The sequence below is a fragment of the Lepisma saccharinum genome, chromosome 3 (assembly GCF_977018435.1).
Source record: "Lepisma saccharinum chromosome 3, izLepSacc3.1, whole genome shotgun sequence".
Lineage (NCBI taxonomy): Eukaryota > Metazoa > Arthropoda > Insecta > Zygentoma > Lepismatidae > Lepisma > Lepisma saccharinum.
The window spans coordinates 133767414-133793333 of NC_139231.1; the positions used below are offsets into that span (position 1 = coordinate 133767414).

A 25920-nucleotide genomic window follows, 5' to 3' on the forward strand; every position below is an offset into this window, starting at 1 on the left:
CATGCAGATGTATTGCAAGGCATTGGATGATGATGATTACTGTTGCCTGTCATAGTTACAAACAAACCTGCATGGGATCTCTTGTCAAATACCCCTCCCTTTTCTACCACCATATTTTTCTGTAGAGAGAAGAATCAGTGTGTTATGTATTGTGTGACCCTGTAATGTTTCCTTGATTTTTTTTTTTTGATTTTTTTTACCTGTAGGAGCAAGTTGGGTGTGGCATGGCAGATTCACTAGACTACCCTTCTTCTTATTCCCCTCTGAAAATATTGTTTTTTTTCTTTTTGTTTAGAGCAGTTCCACATTCCTTATTATACTTCTGTGTAGTTTGTACCATGGGGCCCATAGTTAAAGTTCCCCTACCCAAAGCCCTTTGGAGCCCGTTCGAAGCCATGGAGAGCATGTGGAAGCGAACGCTGACGGAAAAAATAGTTCAACATTTCACCACCAGGTGTAAATGTGGTACTGAAACCTGGTGCACACTGAACAAAATCCTGGGAAATACTTTGTGTGACTGCTGCATGTGACACTGTCTTACCCTTCCAAAGGGTCATTCAGGTTAACGCTGTGCATATTGAATACTGTTGAACTGACATAAACTGAAAATGGCTGACTTCTGACAGTTGTTATTTCAGCATCACATTTCCACCTGGTGGTGAAAATTTGAACCTTTTTTCCCATCATCATTCGCTTCCCCCTGTTCCCCAAGTTGTACCACAACTGGATGCTTTGAATGAGCTCCAGATAGCTCTCATAAGGGGAACTTGAATTATGACCACTTGGTAACACTAACATAATCTTCATAAAGTGCACTCAGGACATGCACTCATCATTTTGCGTCAGTAAACAAAGACACTATACAATAAAAGCAATACTCCTAAATATGTTACTGCCAGCATTTCAACAAAACAGACTGGTGCGTGCATGCCAGCAAAGCAGTGGTGATTATTTTTAATAGAAAATTTATTCGTTTGTTATGGGTAACCCCAGCCATCAATTAAATTCAATAACTAAGGATTATACGAGGGGGTATCAAAATTTTTTTGCCTGTTGAGGTATAATTTGTTTAATAATGGAAAGATTGAAACAATGAACATACATATAGTTTGTCTGTAGTGTCCTCAACTCAGAGTTACCCCTCCACACAGTTGCCATCACGTTCGATGCATTTGTGCCAGCGTTTTATCCAGCCCTCAAAACCAGCTTGGAAATATTCCACAGAACACTACCTGCCCCACTGTTCAGAGCTGTTTTAACCTCCTGTAGGTCATCGAATCTCATGCTACGAAGCACAGACTTAGCTCAGGGTATCCCAGACTCTCAATCATTGCATATGCTGACCCATAGGACATGTGCACTGCATCAGAAATTTCCTGGATGGTGATGCGTCTATCCTCTCAAATGAGCTCATCATCCCTGTGGCGGTTGTCGTCAGTCAACGACGATGGCCTGCCACTACTTGTCATGTCCACACTTTCTGTTTCTCCCACTTTGAACCTAACTATTTAAGTCTGAGCTAAGTCTTGCTTCGTGGCATGAGGTTCGATGACCTACAAGAGGTTAAAACATCTCTAAACGGTGGGGCAGGGAGTGTTCTGTGGAATGTTTCCAAACTGGTTTTGAGGGCTGGATAAAACGCTGGCACAAATGCATCGAAAGTGAAGGCAACTGTGTGGAAGGGTAACTCGGAGTTGAGGACACTACAGGCAAACTATATGTATGTTCATTGTTTCAATCTTTCCATTATTAAACAAATCATACCTGAAGAGGCAAAACTTTTTTGATACCTCCTCGTATATGCAACTAACAGCATCTAGAATTTCACCTTTTTTTTAAAAAAAGTATGACTTTTCGAAACATCAAAGGCAATGTATTTAGGAGACTCTTTTTGTTATTGTTGTAAAGTCTTCATAGTTTACCAAGCAAGGTGCGCACGCATTCAGTAAGTTCCATCATCATTGAGCAAATTAATACAAATCGTATTTATAGTTGAGGGAAGGTTGTACTTGTGCTTGTTTTTATAAAGTGCAAGTTCATTTTTGCATTTTGTTATTTGTTTTGAATAAAATTATAACAGAAGTAAAGGCATTCACTGCCTTTTTATCTCAAATGATCACCAAAAAGGTGACTGTTTTAGACATCAATAAAGAAGGCCAAACTAATGATAGGAAATCACGAAATTGATATCTAGATAAGATAATGCTGGTGAATATAAATTTTGGGAATGTCAGCAGATCATTGCATTTTGAACCAAATAAATAAATCTTTGAAGATTTTTACAAAATACTATAAACCATATCTTGAACTTGTATGCAAATTGAATTGCTTAGCACCATGTTTCGGCTTATCTCACAAAAAAGGCATTGATAACGTACCGATCATATCATAACTCATATGCCACTATAGCTTTCTTTTGTATATTTTGGAAGAAATCATTTCAGATCCTGTAATTAAGGTTTTATTTACACTGTCAACAATTAGAATAAGAGAGAATTTTCTTTAGGATGAACAAACAATAATGTGTAGTTGAAAGTAACATAATGCTATAGTTTTTTTTTTTAAAAAATGTTTATTTAATAATTAAATAGCAGATTTTAAATGTTAGATAATAATAAGAATGTAATTACTGTATATATATATCTTATTTAAAATATTTCAGTGATTTTAACAAATGGAACTAACAATAAAGGGAAAATTAAAGGCAAGAATAAATTCACGTTATTTCTCTATACTGAAATTCTTTCCTGCAGTTTAATATGTTTAATTATGAGGCCTAAAATGTACAGAATTATTTTTTTTGACTGTCATGAAACTTTGCCTCTTACGTTAAATGAGGAACAAAACTTAGAAATATTTGCAAACAATTTGGACTAATAGAACATAGGTTAATGGGAAGGATATTGTGATAATGGACTTTAAAGACAACACCGAGGACTATTGTGTCCTGCTATGTAGTGAAACTTCTTTGTTTTGTTTTGTTATGAAATTGGAGATTTGAAATTTTCAATATTTTATTTTTAGATTTTATTTTTAAATTTATGCTAGTAAGGTTTTTTACTTAACGTATAGCTGATGCCACATACCAACATATCAAAATAAAATGTGAAAATTATGTTTTTGTGCTTTCGTCACAGTCACATCATTCTTGGGGCATGTAAAAAAAAAGGGCCAATTGGTTATTACAGAGAATAAAATCAAGAGAGAAAATTTTTATTTTGATGCTATACAAGTCCATACCCTGGCTATTCTTCTACATAGTCACCATGATACTCCAAGCATTTTTTGTACCATGGAACAAGTTTACGTAGACCCTCTGCGTAGAAATCTGCCACCTGGGATCTCAGCCAGTCGAGAACTGATGACTTAAGAACTTCACTATCATCGAAACGTTCCGAAGCAAGCAACTCTTTTTGATGAAGGAACAGAAAGTAATCACTTGGAGCAAGATCGGGACTGTATGGTTGGTGATTAAAATGTTCCCATCGGAATTTTTGAATTGTCGCAACAGTACGGTGAGCTGTGTGTAGGCGGGCATTGTCATGAATAAGCAGAATTCCAGACCGTAACATTCCTCTTCGCCGGTTTTAGATGGCATGTCGCAGATTAGACAGTGGCAATACGCATCTGCTGTGATGGTTCATCCCGGTTCCAGGAATTCCACGAGGATTACACCTTTTTGGCACCAAAACACGGTTGCCATGATTTTGCGATGTGATGGTGTTTGCTTGAAATTCTTCAGTTTCAGTGAACTGGAGTGACACCATTGAATGGATTGCTGCTTCGACTCACCAGTAACGTACGATAACCAGGTGTCATCTCCAGTCACTATGTGAGAAAACATCCTTCTCCCAGCGGGCCAAAAAATCACGTGCTGATTTCATTCTTTCATCTTTGTGAGTGTTTGTCAACATTTTTCGCACCCACCTTGCACACAGTTTGCGATAACCCATATTGTCCATTACAATTCGGTGCAGTGTTTTATCAGACACTTCAGGAAACTCCTTGCCTAGATCAGTAATGGTGAAACGGCGATTGGATCGCACTTTCTCATCAACACGTTGCACAAGGTCGTCCATCTGAACACTAGACCTGCCGCTCCCTCAACATCATGAACATTTGAATGTCCTTCCCGAAAAGCACGGCACCATTGTCTTACCTTTCCTTCACTCATTACTGTTGGTCCGTGAACGGCACACAACCCGATGAATGTCAGCTGCACTCAGTCCTTTTGCGTTGAGAAATCTAATCACCGACATCACCTCGCATTTGGTGGGATTTTCTATTACATCAGCCATTTCAACTTCCTGCTACTCGCATGTACGCACCTCCACACTGAGAAATATACCTCTGTTGCAGGCACAGAATACTAAAGCATGCTTCCATGCACACACAGCTTCATCAGTGTTGCCAGGTACAAGTAAAAAATTATCGGCCCTTTTTTTTACATGTGCCTCGTACATGGCTTTATTTACTTATATTTTTTGTCAAAACATATTTTTGAAATGTGCATCAATAAAAATGAATTTGCATATTAATCCTCATCAACTTATATGATAAGAGAAGTTAAACATGTTAAAAAATCAAAATGTAAATATAGTGAGAGACTAGGAAATGTTTAAGTGTAATAGGAAATGACAGGTGTTTGTTTGCTTTAAAAAAAATTAGATTCTCTATTAAAAACGTTCTGGCAGAATTTCTTTTTTCCACTCTAATCTTCTGATTAGTGACAGATTGAATTAATCCTAAATTAGTAGAAATGTTGAAAGTTAGGATATAAGTACAGTTTACTAGCTTTGATATTCATTCCTAATTGGTTGACTCAATTGGCTTTTAAAAATTTTTGCATGATGGTTTTACCATACACCAAAGATAATTATTAAGTACAATCGAATAGATTTTTTAAAAAGTAACAAAAAATGACATTTTAATCTTAACTAACTTTGAACTTTGAAGACAATGCATGTGATATTTGTGCCTGATATGTGTGTGCTGATGAAGCGTAACTTACATCATGTTCCAACATTTTTAACATAAGAAGTAATATTGGTAGTCACTTTGCCTCACTTTGTCAAGTACCTATTTTTACTGTTCCTCCAAATATTTTGTTAAAAGTTTTTCGTTTTGGTTATAATATTAAATGATTAATTAATAGTTAATTTAAATAATTCATAATGAATAATTAAGATTAAGCTATGATTTATATTTTGAGAAACAGGAATGAATAAATGATTGAGTTATTAAAAGTAAGAAACTCTTTTAAAGCCCTTTTGAAAATGACCATTCTTCGTGCAAATCTAGCTTTGTTAAAAATTAATTATCAAATAGAATATTCCTTTTTATTTTAAAAAAATCGGTACTGTTTTATGTGGAGTGCAAGGATAAAAACCAACTGAGTCAAACTTTTCTTTTTGATAAAAATTGATATTAACTTTTTATTTTTTATGAATTATTTTATGAATCACATGGGTTGTGTAAATTTCAAAACCTTTGTGCACCAATTTATATTTCAAAAAGAGAAAAACTTTAAAAAAGAGTAATCATGTTCTGTAGTGCCTGTTTTGTGTGTGTGTGTCAATCACTAAATCATAATGCAAAATTACATATTTTTTAAGGGTAATATTCTTGACTCAGTGCTTTTTGTGCGTGTGATATGATAATCTCCTCTCTGTTTTAAATAGGCAGCATGGTCCGTCTGGTTGACAATACTGTGTATATTTATGGTACTAATAGTACACATGTAGACAGTTTGATACAGTGCATATACTTTTTTCTTTTTCAATTCTTCATTCTTGTAGGTGGTTGTGGTATGCACAAACATTTGAAAATTGCATAGGAAGCATTCAGTAAATATTAGTAAATTCTTGCAGATTTTCCATTAAAAATATTCTTGATTATTTACTATTATTCTAGCTAATTCAAAATATGTGCATTTTTAGTATTGTTGAGTGGAAGTAAAAGTATAAGTGATAATTAATCTATCAACTAGTTCTGATTTTATCTGTGTTTGTGACTCATTGTAATTACATCGTTCTGAGTGCATGATTTAATTGGATGTCTGCAGTTGGTACATGTAACATGTCAGTGTTAAAGGAAAATGGAAGTCGTAATTCATTCTTTCTTCAGAGCAGTTCTTGAAATTCTTTCTTTGTACTGGTTCTTAATGTTATCCTTCTACTATTGCTGTCTGTCTGCAGTGTTGTAGTTGTGTTTCCTCTGACAACTGTATAGAACTAGCAACCTCCACTACCCCCATCCATGGTTCCGCCAGTAAACAAGCTTACGTGTGACGTAGGTATTGGACGTACCATGTATAGACTAGCTGAAAGAAGACATAATCCAGGTTCCAATAAGAACGGTTGTCACCACTGCTTAGTACTTCACAGGCCAAGGTAGTAGCACGCCACTCAAATTTTACTTTTTTTTTCTTTCCTGTGAAAAGTGTAGTGTATTGTTATAGAGCAATTCTGCATTTGTTATTTTATTCAGTGCATGAGTGTGTAGCTTTAAGCTTCTTATATTTCACTGCCAGGGATATGCAGCATATCTTTTGTGTTAAGCATCCTGCTTCTTGAAAGTGTAACAGTATTAAAGACCATCAGTGTTATTAATTTCTTAAAGCAGAGTGTATTAAAAACCTTGAATATGAATTTCTTCCATAAGAATAAAGTGTGGAGATGTTTTACAAAGAGAGTTTTGGTTTCAAGTGAATGAATGATATTTAGCGAACAACTTTTATCACAATTCATTGTGCCATATTTTGGGCAAACAGCTCAGATCCTGCATTGAAAACATGCCAGGTGAGCATTGTGCATATGGTCTTTGCCAAAGTGATTCAATGCATTATTATCATATTAGGAATATGTACTCCGAAGTCCTACAGAAACCACAAAAAGTGTGCAAAGTGTTAAAATGAAAATTTTCATTATTAATCCTGTATTTATTAATAAATGTTGCTTTCTGCTTCCATGAGATCTTCATCTGCTTCCAGTTTCTAAAATCTGCAGAGAGTTAATTTTCTGTGTAGCTTTGAAAGCAATGTCACATGTAAATCTCATGGTTTGCCATACAGTGATAGAACAAAAAGAAGGATTTTGATAGCATCATATCTTTGGCACTGGTGTAATATAATATTCAGCTACATATCATTTCAATATTTGTGAATTAAAGTGTGAATGCCATATCCCTGGTCTGTCTGCATTGGAAGTTTAGGATACATACTAGAGCTTTTTAGTTTGTTTGGCTGCAATGCACAAATGCATGTTTGGTATTCTTTAAGCAAAAAGTGTGGAGGTGTGGAATAAATTGAATGAGTTTGTCAGCATGGTTTTTCTACATTTTAGTTATTTCATATTTATTCTATCATATAGTATAGTTTTAACAGAAATATCATATAGATTTAAAGTTAATGGAAATGGTGACTTTTAATCACAGTGCTTCTTTTTCTACAAATCTATCTTCTTGGTCTCTGTAATTCTATGCTTCTTGTCCTTTAGAACATGTTCCAATGTGAACGTTTCATTGCAGCTTGTGTGTGTACATTTTCTCAAAATATTGTAAAAAAAAAAGTTGCAAGTCATGAAAAGTAAGTACTCTTTCAAGCCACGCATGACTAATTTACATAACTGCATATCCCAATATGAAAGATGGGAATGCAACGTATTGAATCATCAATACAATGTTGTGCAATGAGAAATGATAGAGGGCAGTAAAATGACTGTACTATAATGAGGAAGTATATTTTCTCACTTGTGAACTGATTCAGTGTAGTCTCTGTGAAAATGGCATTTGGTGGTATGTGGAGGGACCTTGCATCACAAGCAGAATTTAATAAATAATTTATATGAAAAGAATTAAGCAACGAGGGCTTAGAAAGCTGAATTAGAACACTGTGGAAGTCAGTGTTCTCGCACAGTAAAAGCTACCTGACCAGGTCATAATTCTCAAAGGGCTGTTAAGTCATGAGTCTGTTTTCCTTCAGGTATAGACCAATCAACATGCTTAAATTTGCAAAATGTGTTCATGATATTTTGCTTCTGTTCATAATGTTGAAAATTAATCAACATTTGTGAGGAATGTTATACTTTTTTATCCAAACATATGTCATGCACAAGAATTTTGCATTGTATCATCCAAACATAAAACATAAATAGGAAGAAAAAGAGTTGGAGAAAGAAATATTGGATTAGATTTTGCGTATCTGCTTCTTTTGGTTAATCACAGTCACGAGGATGAATTGTAATTAAGCAAAATTAATGAAGCAACAATCACAAAAGGAAGATTTAAGCCCAAGCTAAGACCTTGAACTTAGCTCAATTCAACAACTTTCCACAAAAAAAAACTATCAAAACATACTGTCACCGTGTCACCAGGAAAAATTATGCAGTATGCGTGATTGCAAAGTAGAAAGATGAGAACAAACTAACCAACTGAAGGATATTGAACAATCAAGAGAAAAACTTAATGTAATTTCTTATCACTGAGGATAATAATGTCTAGTTAGAAATATTGTAAAACCTGCTTCTTTACTGGCATTTTGAATTCAACAAACCAAGCTCATTCAAACTTAAAGCAACATATTTAGTATTAGTTCCAATGTGATCTTGTCTATGAAAAGATTTAAAAATAAAGTATGTTATTATTATCAGAGATGTCTAAAGTTGCTTTCAAATATGCCATTATTGACAACATTAAATATTTGATGCTGAATTAAGTTTAGTTGAACTATTACAATCTTGATACTTGGTTCCATTAAATAATTCCAATATATCATAATAATGTGCCAGTGGAATAGAGAGAATGTGTTTTTGAAATAAGAGGAATTACATTAATATTTTTCAAATGATTTCAAGTTATAAAAATGCATTGTATGAAAGCTTCACAAGTTGTTTCAGTGTTAATGTTGCACATCAATAAATTATAATAAGCTGCACCTTGACCTGAAATATCATTTAAAAGAATGAAAAGATGATCTTTACTTAAATAAGTCATTAAGCCATAAGCCATATTGTTGGTCTTCAATTACAGTGATACACAAGGAGGTAAAAAAAGGTAAAGTGCTCCCCTGTGCTTAGCACCATGCCATGAAGGCGTATAGGGGGTGTGGGGGTAATGCCCCTCACTTTCTTGATCCGGTTGTGAAACCCCCTAGGGTTTCCCCCAGGTACCCATGCTATTCAACGCTGGGTGTGCACCGGGGCCGCTTCCAATGTTAGAAAAGTTCCCGGATTTGAACCGGCCAGGGATCGAACCTGGGACCTTTAGCATGGTAGTCAGACGCGTTACCGACTGAGCCACCAGGTTAAATGAAATTAAATAAAACGTGGAATATCAATTACGGGACAGGTTCATTATTGTTGGTTTGAATTTGTGTTTTTTAAGTCCACTTTATGCACAGTAAGGCTAATCGGCATTGGACCTACAGGTTAAAGTGGGATCCGAACCACTATGTGCCTCCACCGGGTATCGAATCCGGGAGCCCTTGATTACAAGGCAACGATGCTACCACTGCGTCATCGGGAGGCCCCCATTATTGTTGGTGTAGCATTCAGATTAATCTAGATGACAGTAGTGATGGCACTAGAAAAGGGGGAGGGGACTCATGCCAGTCTGTCACTCCCTGCTGCTCCCCCAGAAAACAATAAGAACTACTTAAAAATAATTCTTGAAGCTTTCCTGGCAGCAAATATTGAAGAGGTTTTCTCGGGCAATCAGCCAGGTGATTTCCGGAAAGGCTTCTGAGCTTTTGAGAGCTAACGTCACTCTCATCTTCAGGGATTGGAGTGCAGAGATAAGTCAAGGTGAAGTTATATGTATTTGGTGTGGGAGGGGACCAGTGTAGGTGGCGTTTCTTCGACGTCCGTCCTCCCCGTCGACTATTGCTAACCAGGCTGGGTCAAGTTCGAGTCCCGTGTCCCTGTTGAGGTTTTCCTTTTTCCCGCGTATGGCTATTGCTTCTTTGATGAGACGGTCCCAGTAATTTGATTTATTGATGATCTTGGTGGTTGTGAAGTCAATTGTATGGCCCTCCTGGATGGAATGTTTTGTGGATGAAAATTCTTGATGTAGCTTGCATGTTCTTTGCAGCGCTGTTTGATTGTTCTCCCCGTTTGTCCGATGTAGGCTTTACCGCAGGAACAGGTGATACGGTAAACCCCGGGTGTCTGTACTAGGTCGGCTTAGGGTTTTGAAATCGGCTTCTTACTTTTGATGGCGGTTTGTGGATCGTCTTGATGTTGTGTTTCGAAATAATATAGCTGATGACTGCAGAGAGGTAACCAGTGCATGGGACGATTGCTATCTTCTTGGTTATCAGGTGGTTCCGGGTTTGTTTGTTGCTTGTTCTTGTGTGTCACTCTCTTTAGTGACTTGTTGATAATGCCTTCACTGTATCCGTTCTGTCTGAAAACTGTGCGCAGATGTCTTATTTCCTCTTGAAGGTGCTCTCCGTCCAGCAGATGACAATGGTGTCATCTACGTATCTGTAAAATACAGAAAGTTTCTGTAGAGCTGAACTGAGTGCCTCGTGTTCACCTACCTGGCTTCACGGTGAGGCAGCGCTAATGACGTTCATGGGTCACCTCAACAATGAGCACCAGAACATTAAATTCACCATGGAAACAGAGACCAACGGCAGCCTTCGTTCCTGGACATCCTCATCACACGCAAACTGGAAGGGACCTTAGGACACAGCGTATACAGGAAACCTACTTACACCAACCTATATCTCAATGCCAAGAGTTTTAACCATCCAGTGCAGCGATCAACAGTATTCTTGACATTGTTTCACCAAGCCATCGCCATCAGCAACACAGAGCACCTTCAAGATGAAATAAGACACCTGCGCACAGCTTTCAGACAGAACGGATACAGTGAAGGCATTATCAACAAGTCACTAAAGAGAGTGACACACAAGAACAAGCAACAAACAAACCCGGACCCACCTGATAACCAAGAATACAAGGAGATAGTCATGGTCCCATACACTGGTAACCTCTCTGCAGTCATCAGCTATATTCTTTCGAAACACAACATCAAGACGATCCACAAACCGCCATCAAAAGTAAGAAGCCGACTTCGAAACCCTAAAGATAACCTAGGACAGAAGACACCCGGGGTTTACCGTATCACCTGTTCCTGCGGTAAAGCCTACATTGGACAAACGGGTTGAAAAATCGAACAGCGCTGCAAAGAATATGCCAGCTACATCAAGAATTTTCATTCCGAAAAATCAGGGTTAGCAGAACATTCCATCCAGGAGGGCCATTCAATTGACTTCACAACCACCAAGATCATCAATAAATCATCAAATTACTGGCACCGTCTCATCAAACAAGCAATAGCCATACATGGGAAAAAGGAAAACCTCAACAGGGACACGGGACTCGAACTTGAACCATCCTGGTTAGCGATAGTCGACTGGAAGCTCAGACATCAGAGAAATGCCACCTACATCGGACCTCTCCCACACCAAATACATACCGGGTGTCCGAGAAGTCTCTGTATGAAAACAAAAATTAACTGTATCCGCTATATGCAACATAGACATGAAAAAATGGTACCAAAATGTTCGGAAACTATTCAAGTTTTATTGGCAATAGGAAATAAATAGGTGCTCCACGTGAGCACCCTTGGTAGCACGGAGTACAGAAAAAGAATGGTCCGATTATTCTGTCATGCAGCAGCGCGCACCAAACATTCACCTTCGGGCTGCCCATGGTCGACTCCCTCACCTCATGAGGAGGCTCTTTACCCCAGATACGCACGTTGTGTCTATTCACTAAACCACTGACATGAAAAACCGCCTCGTCTGAAAAAGCAACACATTCCAGATAGTCATTATCAGCGTCAATGCGTGACAACATATTCACTGCAAAGTTATACCGACGTTTGCCGTCATTGGGCAACAAAGTCTGCAGGGTTTGCACTTTGAATGCACGAAACAGTAAACATTTGTGTAACACATCATGAACAGAACTTTTTAGCATCTGTAATTCACGTGAGGCCGTACGCACGGATTTCTTCGGACTGCGCACAAAAGCCACTCTGACATCTTCCACCCTTTCGTCTGAGGTTGATGGTCGGCCACTTCTCGGTGCGTGAGCAACAGATCCTGTGGTCTTGAATTTGTCACGACTTAATGCTCCTACCATCGGGCGCACCTTTCCGTACGATGTTAAAAACTGTCTCTGCACTGTTTTTTGTGACCTGCTCTCGTGAAACCACAGGACACACTCAGCTTTTTCCTGATTTGTGTACATTTCCGGTTTGCTGGACACTGGCACTGCTACACTACTGAAACGTTACAGAACCCTGAAACAAAAAAATCTTGAATAGTTTCCGAACATTTTGGTACCATTTTTTCATGTCTATGTTGCATATAGCGGATACAGTTAATTTTTGTTTTCATACAAAGACTTCTCGGACACCCTGTATAATTTCACCCTGACTTATCTCTGCACTTCAATCTCTGAAGATGAGAGTGACGTTAGCTCTCGAAAGCTCAGAAACCTATCCGGAAATCACCTGGCTGATTGCCCGAGAAAACCTCTTCAAGAACTACATAATTGTTCTTTTAGCCCAAATGTATATTTTTTTGTATGGTAGATATATTAAATGCATTAAATATATTAAGTTGCCTCCCCCTAGAAAATATTTGCCCCTATACTTAACACTGGTGCTATCACTGGTTGGCAGAGGGAAAATGTGTATTGCATGAATTGTACGAGGGCTATTTTTTTTCAACCTCCAATAGCTATGAAATAGAAACCACAGTGAATAGGAAAATGGATTTATTGACAAAAGTTACATACACGTATAACTACTTTTCAACTTAATCACCAAGAAGATTCAGACATTTATCGTATCGATGCACCAGGTTTCTAATACCCTCTGCAAAAAAAGGTGCTGCCTGTCTGTTGAGCCAGGTCTGCATGGTGTGCCGAAGCTCCTCATTAGTGTGGAAGCGCCATTCTCCCAACCACTTCTTCATCGCCGGGAAAAGGTGGAACTCACTTGGTGCCAGGTCTGGGATGTAGGGAAAGTCTTCAGACAGTTCTGAAATCGTGAACCGATGCTTCATCCGAACCACTTCATGCACACGTTGCATGAGTTCATCTGATCTCACCATGGACTTCCATCCCTGACCACCTTCATCATGAACTTCCGTTTGGCCATTTTGAAATTCCCTGCACCATTCACGAACCACGCTGTCACTCAAAAAGTTTTCACCGTTCACACTGCTCATTCGACGGTGAATTTCTGCTGCATTGTGCCCCTCGGCCTGTATCATACTAAGCACCTCGCACTTGGCAGTAGAGTCGATTGTAGCAGACATCTCTGTGTGCCTGTCGCTCAGCTTGTACTTGTACTGAAGCTTCTACGCTGCATAATGCCCCACTTCCTAGTGCTTCACGGGCCACCTGGCAGCGCCATCGGAGGTTGAAGAGAAAATAGCCCTCGTAACTAATTTATACATCATCATCTGGGCTTCTTTAAAATCACTGTTTGCTGAAGATGCACAAAAATTGCAATCATTCTCTTCAATTTTCATTAACACATTTCTTCTGAGATACCTAAATGCACTAATGACTAATGGTGTGATTCTAATGCTGGTATTTTCTGACATACAACTTTCTTCTGCACTACTATGTATCACTTGGAAATGACAACCTGTTACTATGCAGTGTACATGGGATCATATTCTTTTGTGTGACCAGTACAAAGTACTAACATGTGCGTGTGCATACACACTAGGGAAACTGACTGTTCCATTTAATCACATATTGTCCTGTAAATACGGGAAAATTTAGTGCTCACTTTACCACAAAACTGGGTTTTGTGTGTTCCATTAATTTCATTGACCCCTGCCACCATCTTTGTTGTGAGTTGCTGCACTGTTTTTGATGTGCTTCTGTTGTTTGCAGTGCTACAAGTTGCAACAAGAATGGTGGCAGTGACCACCGAAATTAATAGAACAACCAAAAACAGCTTCGTGGAAAAGTGAATACTAAATGTCTCTGTATTTATCTACCACCATATCTCATGAATATTGTCCTGGTTTAGACACATCTTGGACAAAACTTTGCTGGAAGGCGTAAAGTTTTGGTTTATTCAAAGTGCCTTTTAACAAGCTACAATAAAGGTTGTAGCCAGTGTTATTACGGTACTGAATGAATAAATTTTATGTGGAATGACTCATATGTCTTAAATAAAAATAGTAGAAATATTTGATTATACCTGAATAAATCTATGGACATAAAGAAAATAAATTTTAAGGCCAATGTTGATTTCTAACTTATTTTTAGAACATGATAATATTTGTTTTGATTATGTTGCAGTGCTTGTGATTTGCCTAAGATTTATGTAGAAAATTAAAATGGAATAATAATAATCTAGATTTACAATCATGTACAATAATATGTAAAATAATCATTTAAGTTTTAATTTTAAAAAGTAATATGTTTTGCACCCTATATTCACTATTCAAGTTTTTGTTTTTGTTGGATAAGGATTAAATATTAGGAAGCATCATATTGTATTTGCAAATGCTCAAGGAACATATATAAATAACATATTTACATGTATATACACTGAGTGCTCAATGAATTGTGACCACCTACCTAATACTTTGTTGGTCCACCTTTGGCTCGGCGGACAGCCTGGACACTTCATGACATGGATTCCACGAGGTGCTGATATGTCTCCACGAGGATCTGACACCATATATTCCTGATGGCATCCCATAACGAGCCAACTGACGTTGGTGCAGGATGCATGGTTCGAAGAGCTTGTTCCACAACATCCCATAGATGCTCTATGGGATTAAGATTGGGGGAGTTACGGGGCCAATTCATATGCTGCATCTCTGCGGAGTGTTCCTCCAGCCAAGCAAGTACAGTTGTACCTCGGTGGCACCGTACATTGTTGTTCTGAAAAATGTCGCCCCTGTGTGGGTAGAAGTGTTGCATTGGTCCCCTAACACCTCTCGATACACACAGGATGTCACAGGGTGGTCAGTGCACACCAATGGTCCCAGTCCATGCCAACAGAAGCAACCCCACAGAATACAGCCAACACCACCTGCCTGTACAGCACTCACCATGCAGGAAGGGTCCATAGCCTCGTGCTGTTGGCACCACACGCACACATGCCCATCACAGTAGTGTAGCAAAAACTGACTGGGTGACAAGTGGGTAGTCTACTGTGGAACATCATGCATGCCATTGTGCAGCGCACAGTTGCATGGGATATGGGTGTTGTGCATCCACTGTTGTATTGGTCCCGAATTCCCGGATGCTGATGGTGCATTCGGCTGTCACAGGCCATTTGGCTGGAAGCTCTCCCTGCAGTGTCACCTTCCGTACACATTTGCAGTTCTGCCTCTTGGTGGTCATTGGCCCGTTTTCTTGCCACTCTCTGTACACCTTCACTACACTGGAACGTGCACATCCGACCAGTGTCTCGGTCTGGGTTATTGACGCGCCTGATGCTGGGGCACCCACAATCGTGCCCTTTTGGAATGGCATTAAATCCTGACCACCTCCCATTTTAACGTGTGCTGTTCGACTAACATGTAGCGTTGTGTCTATACATTCACCACGATACTTCAGTCGGGGTGGTCATGTGATCAGAGCAGCTGCTAGGCCATTCCTTGTTGTTTGGACGGGTGGTTGCAATGCAGTGAACACTCAGTGTATGTACACCAGGTGTTCCAAAATATTCAGAATGATAAATTTGTTGCCATTTCCTTGGACAAGAGAATTATTTGTTTTTATACTTCCTAAACTGAACAGGAAATTAGATTTATTCACTTGTGCGAACCTAAACACGTTATCCTTTCTATATCAGTGTGTTTCACCTACGTCACAAACTGTTGCATTGTGGCTTCGAGCAGCCATGATTGAGGCCAGTTCTTGTAAGCATAAGGAATTCAAGCAGGCAGACGGGATATACTACCCCAGATATTCATGATTTTTAACTAACATGCAGTTGGTGCAGATGTAACGAACACATATATACATGTATCGTCTTAAGAAAATTCCAAGGATGCAACCTGCATTCAAAAGCTCCTGTAAACCCCCCTGAATTTTACAGTTGTGTACGTTCAGCATCTTGGGCAGAGAATTTTGGGGCAACTTATAATCTCTGTGTTCTTCTAAATGTGGTTGTTTATTGAAGTGAGCATCATTTACTGTTCTGACAAGTGTTACTTGAGCCAACTATTACAAATTGAGTGGTCTACCTTTTTGAGATTTTTTACATCATGTCGCAAAATAACTATGGAAATTTCCATGTCATGTGTAGCATTTTGTTTTTGTAACAATTTAAATCTATACACTATGTCCAATTCTCATGGATTATGAAGATCATGCAGTCATTTTGAACTGAATAGGTTGCTAAAAATGCCATTATTTGTTTTTTCTACTACTTTTTATAGGAATAGTTTTTTTAGAGTTATTTGTGTAGGTTCTTAATGTCATGCATAGTTCTTCATGTGATATTATATGTTAGTCTAAAAACATGACAAACAGCTAGAGGAGAGTAAGTAATTGGTTAAATTAGTCTCCACAATGTTCCATTTGCTTGCAAGTTGGTTGTGCTAGATTTTCATTGTCAAGACATTTTTTCTAATATATATACATAAACACACCATATATACAAATCAATCAGTGCATTGTAATAGAAGACTGTTCTATTGCAAAATATGATAGAAAATATAGGTAAGATGTGTACAATAGTTAGAAATCATCTAAAAGTAATGAGTGTTTCTCTCCTATATTATGTACCATCTTGAGCATAATTCACTCTTAAATCAAAGCAGTTTCAATTACTACGAAGAGGAAAATTTTAGAGTATACAATGTTCTTTTGTATTAATAACCATTTTTTTAAAAAAAATGCAGTTTTGGTTTTGCCATTTTTCTTTATTTGCTGAAGTTAGCATCTTCTGCATTGTCAATACACATAATAGATTGAGGTGCAAACAAGTGATTTATGAACTGCAAAATCAATGTCAAATATATTTTCGTTCTTTGATGCATGTAAATGTTAAAAAAAAACACAATAAAAGTGATTTTGTTCCATATATTTGATTGTTGCAGCATATAATTAGGAACATGCTTACTATTAGATTGAGATTAAATTAACACCTACGAGAGAGGGAATGGGAACCATGGAAAAGAAATGATCAAGTGAAAATATAGGATCTCAAAAGGCATGTTACTGTGATCCTATTGTTAGAGCATTCCCAGAAAAAAAAAACGTGAGGGGTTTTGACGGTCATATAAGGCCTATTATTATTATTGTGGCAGACACTGAAACAATTAATTATATATATACTATTTTATAAAATTACTACTGGATGCATATTCACTGGAGAAACAGAGATAGTGTCATAGTGCAGTGAAGCCAGATGTGAGAAGAGCAATGGGTATGTGGAAAAGAAAATGGAAAGATGTGGTTGGAGAAAGATTACTTAAAATCCATGGGCTATGATACTTACATAGTTATGTTAAACAAAAGGTGAACCTTATAAATGTTCACTTCTGCAATGACCACAATTTAATCAAACTGTAAGTGTTACATCATCTCAGACTTCCATGTGGATATTACGGAGGTAATGCACTGGTGAAAATGTTAATCTTCCTCCAGTGTAGGCAGAAAATTAATATTTTGTTTCAAACAAAATATCTAAGTATAACATTAAATTTGTTGGTTTTTACATGCATGTGTTGTAATTTACTTGTAGAAATTGTACAAAATTGCATGTACTGTGTCATCAGCCTTTGTTTGATGCTAATATCTAGCAATCATTTGTTTTAATCTTTCATGATACATTCTGCCTTGACATTTGTCAGTTCTCCATTTGTGCATTGAGAATGTGGGCTGTGTACAGTGAGGAGAAAATTGCCATTTTTATGGAATTATTAACATGTCCTAAATTCCCATAATTTATATTATTTTTGGGCAGAGATTTGAAGATTTATTTGTTTATTCTTATTAGTTTTTATTCTTATACACAGCACGGTAATTAATGAATAATAGTTGTGTTTTCTGTACTGTCCCATGATAAGGCCACTGTGTCCTTACTTGGGGCATGGACAAATTTCCATATTTATACTGAATGAATGGATATTATTTTATGATACTTCAAGGTTTTGTCCTATGATTTATTACCAAAAATGCCAATGTAAAGAAACTTAAGATTGAAAGAAATTAAACAAAACGCAAGCTGTTAAAGTTGGAAAGTGTCCTAATGACTGTAAATAAACAAATTTTCACCTGTAATATCTTTTGCTCATATTATTAATAATTGGCATACAGATATAACATAACAGTAAAAGTGACTGTACTCAAGTCTGCTTATCAGAAACTAAAATATATTTTATAAACAAGACATCTGATGGGATTTTTTCATAACGTGGCTATGTTGTAAAAAATAAAGAACTAAGGATGTGATGGTGATTGATGATGATGATGTATAGCATCCAGTAAAGGCTGTTGATTTTGCAACAATGCTGCTGCTACTTCCGTTAACATGCAGGCAAGAATGTTTATTGAAGTTACAACAAGAACGCCATAGCTGTAAAAGCTACATTCAGAGAAAATGCTATGTTTCAATACTGTCGAGTTTTACTTTTTCTATATCTAGTAATTATTTTGACTTGGTGGAAGATATTTCTGTTGGTACAGTTAGAACTTCAAAAACATTGTTGCTTTATTTATCTTAAGTGTAGTAAACATTGAATTCTGTGCTATCCTTACTTATATGTTTTCCTTATTTTGCAGCCATCTTAATAAAACGACAACCTATGAAGACCCAAGGAAAGACTGGACGGAGGAACCTCCACAACCTAGAGAGGTGGAGCTTACGAGGCACCCCGAACTTGGATTTGGTTTCGTAGCAGGCAGTGAGAAACCGGTCATTGTGAGGTGAGGAGAATATTACATATATTCATATTTTTTTATCAGTTTTACTTATTTGATAAAGAATGTTGAACACTGCTGAGATCAATCAGTACGTATATAAATATGCAGGTTTCTTATTGATCTGGAAAACAAGTGATGTCGGGAACATCAACTTGGGAGTAAGAATTTTCAAAAGTGTTTTTTTTTTTTGCCACACTTGCGGAAAATATGTATTTTTCTCAAATTAGTAACAACAAATGCTCTTGTGCAATAGCAGGTGTTCTTTATGTAATAAGAAATGCTGAAAAAGGAAACTACATCTTTTGCAAATGATGCTAGTGGTATTTCATATTTTCACTACGAGCATACTGTATACATGAATAAGTGTATAATATTTTCTTTAATCTTCAACTGGCAGGCAATGGAATGGAAGAAATTGCATTTTCACCTGCTAATTGTTGAAGGGTCATTTTGTGTTTTCAATCGCAGGTATCTAGAATTAGGCTCAGTAGACATTTGCAAGAATGAATAAGTGCTAGAACATTTCATGACAGAAACATTCATGCAGAAATTATCAATAATTGTAATATTTGTAGTTGACAGAAGTGAAATCACATTCATTACTACATTCCGTACATGTATGACAACATAATCATAGATATTCTGATTATTATGGCTGTTCTTAAGTTCATTTTTTCTAAGCTCACAACATTTTGGTGTGAAGCAAAATATTGTGAATGTTTGATTCTTAATCCATGAAAAATTTGTATATTCAGGAGCTAATGTAATTGTAAATTTTTGTACTTCTCCAGGTTTGTCACTGAAGGAGGTCCAAGTGTTGACAAGTTACAACCAGGTGACCAGATCCTGAAGATCAATGCCGAAGACGTGAAGAAAGCCCCACGTGACCATGTCATTCAATTGGTACGATCTTGTAAGGAGACCGTTCACCTGACAGTTTGTCAGCCTCCACTCGACAATGTACGTATCTGCCTATATTAATGTGAAACCAACTAGAAATTAACCTTCAGCTGAAAGCATTCACACATGAGTTCAATGCACAGAACATGTGGTTCTGGCAGGTCCTTTTGCCTGTGATCCCACTATACCATAAGATATACTGCCTTTGTTCTCAGATAGTGTTTTTTTCTGAAGTTTCTAACAAAAATCGGTATTGTATTGATTAACCTCTTTGGTTATATAGGTACTCACGTTTTCCGCGAAGCTGTTTTAAGTAATTTTATATTAATTTCGGTAGCCACTGCCACCAGCTTCATGGAAAACGTGAGTACCTATATTATCTTTTACCGCATCTCGCATTCCCATAGCATGAACTCTTTGGTTACTTGTGATAAATACATACTGAAATCTGAAAATGTAGCACAAATATAAGGTCCGGAACAAATACACTAAGAAAAGTGGTCTTACACGTTGGTTAAGAGTTTTAATTGAAAAGTTAACAATATGTTGTGAAAGATATCACAGTTCAGATACATAAATAGATTGATAAACACATCATGTATATATATAAATAAAAGTCACAATCTTCTTACTTTTTATGTTAAATTTTGTTTGTTTCTTCCAACTTATTCAAATCAAAATATCCACATTGATTTATTTAATCTGTAAAAATTGAAAAATAGTGTGAATACTTTGCCTAATTTTGTAAGTTTCATGGTGTTATGCAGTTATCCTGATATCTGTTATGTAGTGATTGAAGTAAAGAAATTATGACCTACATTTATCAGTAGTTATTATTACTGTTATTTTTTATAATTTATGATTTTAGCAAAATGTGATTTTTTATATTATATGGCATTTATATGGTGTTAATACGTTATGGACACTAGTACATCATTAAGTTGGTCCTCAAGTAGAACATGTTTAATACTAACTTAATAGGGAAAGTGTTAAGAAGAATGACATAGAATGATTGATAAAGCATGATTTTGTAACTTCTGTAACTAGGACAGCGATTATTAAAAACTGATATCACATTTTTTTTACAGTCTGCTCGAAAGTCTGCAATTTTAAGTGCAGCAAAAAAGGCCAAGTTGAAATCAAATCCATCCCGAGTTCGCTTTGCAGAAGGTGTTGTTGTCAATGGCTCTCCACTATTTCCTGTAAGTTCTCATAATGTTTGTTTTATTTATTTTTTGTGTAAAGAGATATTAGTGAAATGAAAAGATATTTAAAGAAATATTTATTTTGGTGTTGCAAATATGCATCGCATGTTTAAGAATTATTGCAGTTAAAATATTAATCTTTAAGGATTCACGTTAATAGCTCAATAAGCAAAGTGCAATATGCTTTGGAATAAATATTGCTATTAACAAATAATATATGCTTACCACAAAAATACCATAAAATAACATATTCTTTTCATGTATGATTTATCAAATAACACAAATAAAACTAGAAACATAGTTAGTTTCTACATAAAAAATGTTGAAGATATATTTTTCACTAAGATTTTTTTAAAAAATGTTACTCCAGCAAGGAATACATAAAATGTGGTTATTTACTTTTCCTTTTCTTTTATGTAGCCGTCCGACTTTTCAATCGGAGACTCTTATATCCCTTTCATGCCCAACGTGCTGAAAGTCTTCCTGGAAAATGGCCAAACTAAGTCATTCAAATATGATTCTAATACAGCAGTCCAAGATGTCTTAGAATCTCTTCAGCAAAAGCTCTGCATTAAAGCAATGGAACATTTTTCACTTGTTGTTGAACATGTCAAAAGTTTGCGAAGAAACAAACTAACATTACTTGACCCTATGGAGTCACTAGCAAGAGTAAGTAATTTTCTTCCATAGGCTTGCTTCTACTCATTTTCTTGTACTCATTTTTTAATCATATTTAAAAGATAGTAGATGTTGTTAAATAGAATATTGTATTTGGATGTGAATATCTTCAAAGATAATCCAAATAGACACTATTTTGCAAAACATGTTTCAGATTATAATTCTGAGGCTGTAACAGTGTGTTTTTATGTGTGGTAACTTGGATAAATTGTATTTGTTGGGTGTACTTTAATAAATTTTTAAATGGATATTTTTATATTTATGTCTTCCTTCAAAGCAAAAAATAAAATAAAATATTTCCACTTTTCATACTTGAAGAATTAGTGTAGTAGTTTATTAAATAAAAATTGTAGATTTTGTGCTTTTGGGGGGGAAATAAGTATAACAAAAATGTTGAGATTTTCATATAGTGTTAAAAAATCCAAACATCCAATTGCTGAAGGAAATTAACATTGCTTTCTGTGTTTTACATCCAGCCTCAAGAAAAAGAAATATAAAATGGAATTCAAGAAATATGTTCATAGACATGATGAAATCACAAGGGGAAAAATCTTATAAATATATAAATACAATAAATGTGAAAGTATTGCAAAATACTACTTTTTTGAGACTAGGAAGGCTATTTACATTATACAGGAAAATGTAAAATCTAAGTTCTACTATAAACAAAAAAGTTATAACAAAAATTGTGTAATTTTAACAATATTTCATGCATAATGTGAACTGGAAGAAGTTTCTTGTATGTTTCACAAGTACTTTTAGTAGTCATTTTTACTTGTCCTTCAGTTATAATATACATGAAATTACATCTGAGATAATTTGTATAATTGTATCCATTTAAATTGCAGATTGCAGCAAGACCAGGAGCTCATAACTTACGGTGCTTGTTTCGAGTCACATTTCTACCCAAAGATGCTTATGAATTAGTGCAGAAGGATATTGTAGCATTTGAGTACCTGTATATGCAGGTAAAAAAAAAGATATATTTTATTTTTGTAAATGAAAGAATCAAATTCTAAGCGCACATGAATAATAGATTCTACTTAATGGTAAATGTCACATACATTACAGGTGGCTGAACATGTTGATTGCTGGACTCAAAAACCTAAGCACCGATGGAAGATCTTTTTTTTTGTCATATGCTTAACCCTTAACTGGGCAACCAGTGTCTATCAGACAATTTTGCTTATATTTTTTGTCACATACTCCAAACGATACTTCCTGCAAACATGATATTTTTTGACTTTGTTTGTTTCTCACTTTTTCTCATTTCACAATATTTGACTTTGTTTGATAAAGAAAGTCAGGTGCAAAAAAATATTTTCCATTTCACTTACGCAATATTTTAATTCGAAGTTTGTGTAACATATAAACAAAATTTGTAATATTACTTGAATATGTATTAACAAATGTTTAATAAACAGTAAAGTATTTAATAAAAACATCACATAAAATAGTATTAACGCTAAAATAGAAAAAATGAAAAAAATATGAGCAAATAAAACAATTTCCTCACGCTACCTTCTGGCTTAACATATTTCATATACTATGCTGCAAAAAATGCAATTACGATGATGATGATGATGATGACTACAAGAATTATGGACATAACAATGATGATGAGGTTAAATATCATGTTACTCGCTTGTTTCCACAGCAATGAAACATAAAAATCACGCATTAGAAGGTCAAGATCCATTTAACCCTTAGTACGCCGCACGGTCTGACGAAAGTAAGCCCAGTGTCGCCGAGGCTTTGAGTGGGAAATTTGAATTCGTATACATAATGGAGAAAAATCGTAATAACTCTGGCACTATGGGACCAATCTACTTCGGATAACTTTTGTTTTGCAGGCAATACATCGGTGCATGCAACCATGTAAAATTTGGATGCCCCAACCATGGGGGGGTTACGGGCGGGGGCTGCATCCCCCAATTTCAATGAAAAAAAATAAAAATGTGGAGTTTGCCCCCTCTTCTCCAGCTACTTTGGGGAGAAAACCGGTACTTTTGCTTTTTTTTTTTTTTTTTTTTTCAAAGAATGGACCTTCCGCAACAGAATGAAACTTGATTCATGTTCATGGGTGCAATACAATTTGAATAATAAGACAAAACGTAAAACTCTAGCGAATTTTAGCCAATTTGCATATTATTCATAAAATTGTTATAACTGACACTATGGGACCAATCTACTTCGGATAACTTTTGTTTTGCAGGCAGAACATCAGTGCATGCAACCATGTAAAATTTGGATGCCCCAACCGCGGGAGGCTTATGGGCGGGGCTGCATCCCCCAATTTCAATGAAAAAATCATAAAAATATGGAGTTTGCCCCCTCTTCTCCAGCTATTTTGGGGAGAAAACTGGAACTTTTGCTTTTTTTTTTTTTTTAAAGAATGGACCTTCCGCAACATAATGAAACTTGATTCATGTTCGTGGGTGCAATACAATTTCAATAATAAGGCAAAACGTAAAACTCTGGCGAATTTTAGCCAATTTGCATATTATTCATAAAATTGTTATAACTGACACTATGGGACCAATCTACTTCAGATAACTTTTGTTTTGCAGGCAGAACATCAGTGCATGCAACCATGTAAAATTTGGATGCCCCAACCGTGGGGGGCTTACGGGCGGGGGCTGCATCCCCCCAATTTCAATGAAAAAATCATAAAAATTTGGAGTTTGCCCCCTCTTCTCCAGCTACTTTGGGGAGAAAACCCGAACTTTTGCTTTTTTCATTCGCACTTGCATCTTGTGTAGCTACTGTGAATCTATTTCTCCCCTTTGACTCGGCTCTTTGTGGAAATATGTCCGGAAGGAAACGTTTGTGCGTTAGGGAAATCGATGAGCTGTTATATGATACGAAGTGTTTATGGTGAGGCCATTGTTAGTCCTAACAGAGGAGGGAGGGAGCCTTTGCAATCCTTTCTTTTGTCTATACTTCTGGATAGACGCATGCTTTAGACTCATGCTTTTGGCCTCTGGCTATCGTCAAGCTTCATTGCATTTCTAACATAGAGGCGACAGAAAGCTGACACTGCCAAACCTCATCCAATCCCCTCCCTGCCACTACTTCAGCTCGATCACCAGGTCTAAACACAAAGAAGAATGTGTGCCTTATCAGTACTAAATCACAGCGTTGGAAGCTTGGAGGAAAACAGCATCGTAAATACCAAGCATTTCTTGTGTCTGTCAACTGAAGAGCGAACACGTGTCATATTCCGAGAAAGGAGGGTGTGGGGGGATTTGGAATTTTCGAAACACAATTGCAAAACATGTTCCCGAACGAACTGTCAGTGTTTCAACCTCAATATACAAATATAAGTGTGGCAAACCCTCGATAATTGTACCTAAAGCTGTTTGTAACATATGTGTTACAGCGGCTACAAGGGACATACTTTTTTTGTAACATATGTGTTACGGCGGCGAACTAAGGGTTAAAACAATGCAGTGTCCCAGACACTGCTTGCCCGGACATGTTACAAAAATAGCATGCCCGGATAAGGGTTAACAGTGCTGTATTTCACAGCATGATGTCATGCCCTTGATTAAGATCTTAGATTGAGATATTTTGAACATCATAACAAAATTCACGTTCTTCATGAGCAATTTCTTGGAATGGCAAATGATGATAATTTTGTACTAATTTTGGAACACATCAATAATGTGCAGTAGTAAGTAAATCATCAGTGAAGTGTTTTCAGGAGATATGAGGTAAATTTCACACCTGCTAATTGCATGAGTAAAATTTGTTGAATTGTGAACTTAGAATCTTGGGTACAAAGCAGCTAATATGATTTTTTATGAGATGGTATGTCTTACATTGGAAGATTACACTTTGAATTATTAATGTATACATTTATAACATGCTGTTTATGATTTAGAGTGAAATGTTAATTGGTTTCTTTGATTTCTTTTTAGTGTTGTAACGATGTAGTGCAAGAACGTTTTGCTCCTGAGTTGAAATATGACATAGCATTACGACTTGCTGCACTCCACATTCAGCAGCATGCACTTTCTAATAACATGACAGGGAAGCTCACTGTGAAAGCAATTGAGTAAGTAAACTAAAAGATAATATACTTCTTAAACAATAACATGTTGTATATTTCTGATATTTTTTTGTTGCCTGTGGTACAAAGCACTAACATGGCGTAATCAAATGCAGGTTTTAAATTCCAACTCCAAATACCAAAAAACTCAGGA

At 36.4% G+C, this 25920-nt stretch overlaps 1 protein-coding gene across 3 annotated transcripts in view; it reads left to right on the forward strand.

Annotated features, from left to right (window-relative positions):
* LOC145985429 (uncharacterized) overlaps nt 1–25920 on the forward strand; it is a 232749-nt gene that overhangs the window by 166913 nt on the left and 39916 nt on the right. For 2 of the 3 annotated variants that reach the window (XM_083119452.1, XM_083119451.1), the window contains exons 3-8: nt 18789–18932; nt 19721–19889; nt 20918–21031; nt 21455–21703; nt 22561–22680; nt 25636–25772. In XM_083119452.1, coding sequence (XP_082975578.1) covers nt 18789–18932; nt 19721–19889; nt 20918–21031; nt 21455–21703; nt 22561–22680; nt 25636–25772 — 933 coding nt within the window. Of the gene's footprint in view, nt 1–6197; nt 6393–18788; nt 18933–19720; nt 19890–20917; nt 21032–21454; nt 21704–22560; nt 22681–25635; nt 25773–25920 lie in introns of all 3 variants that reach the window. The other variant, XM_083119453.1, reaches the window with a different exon arrangement.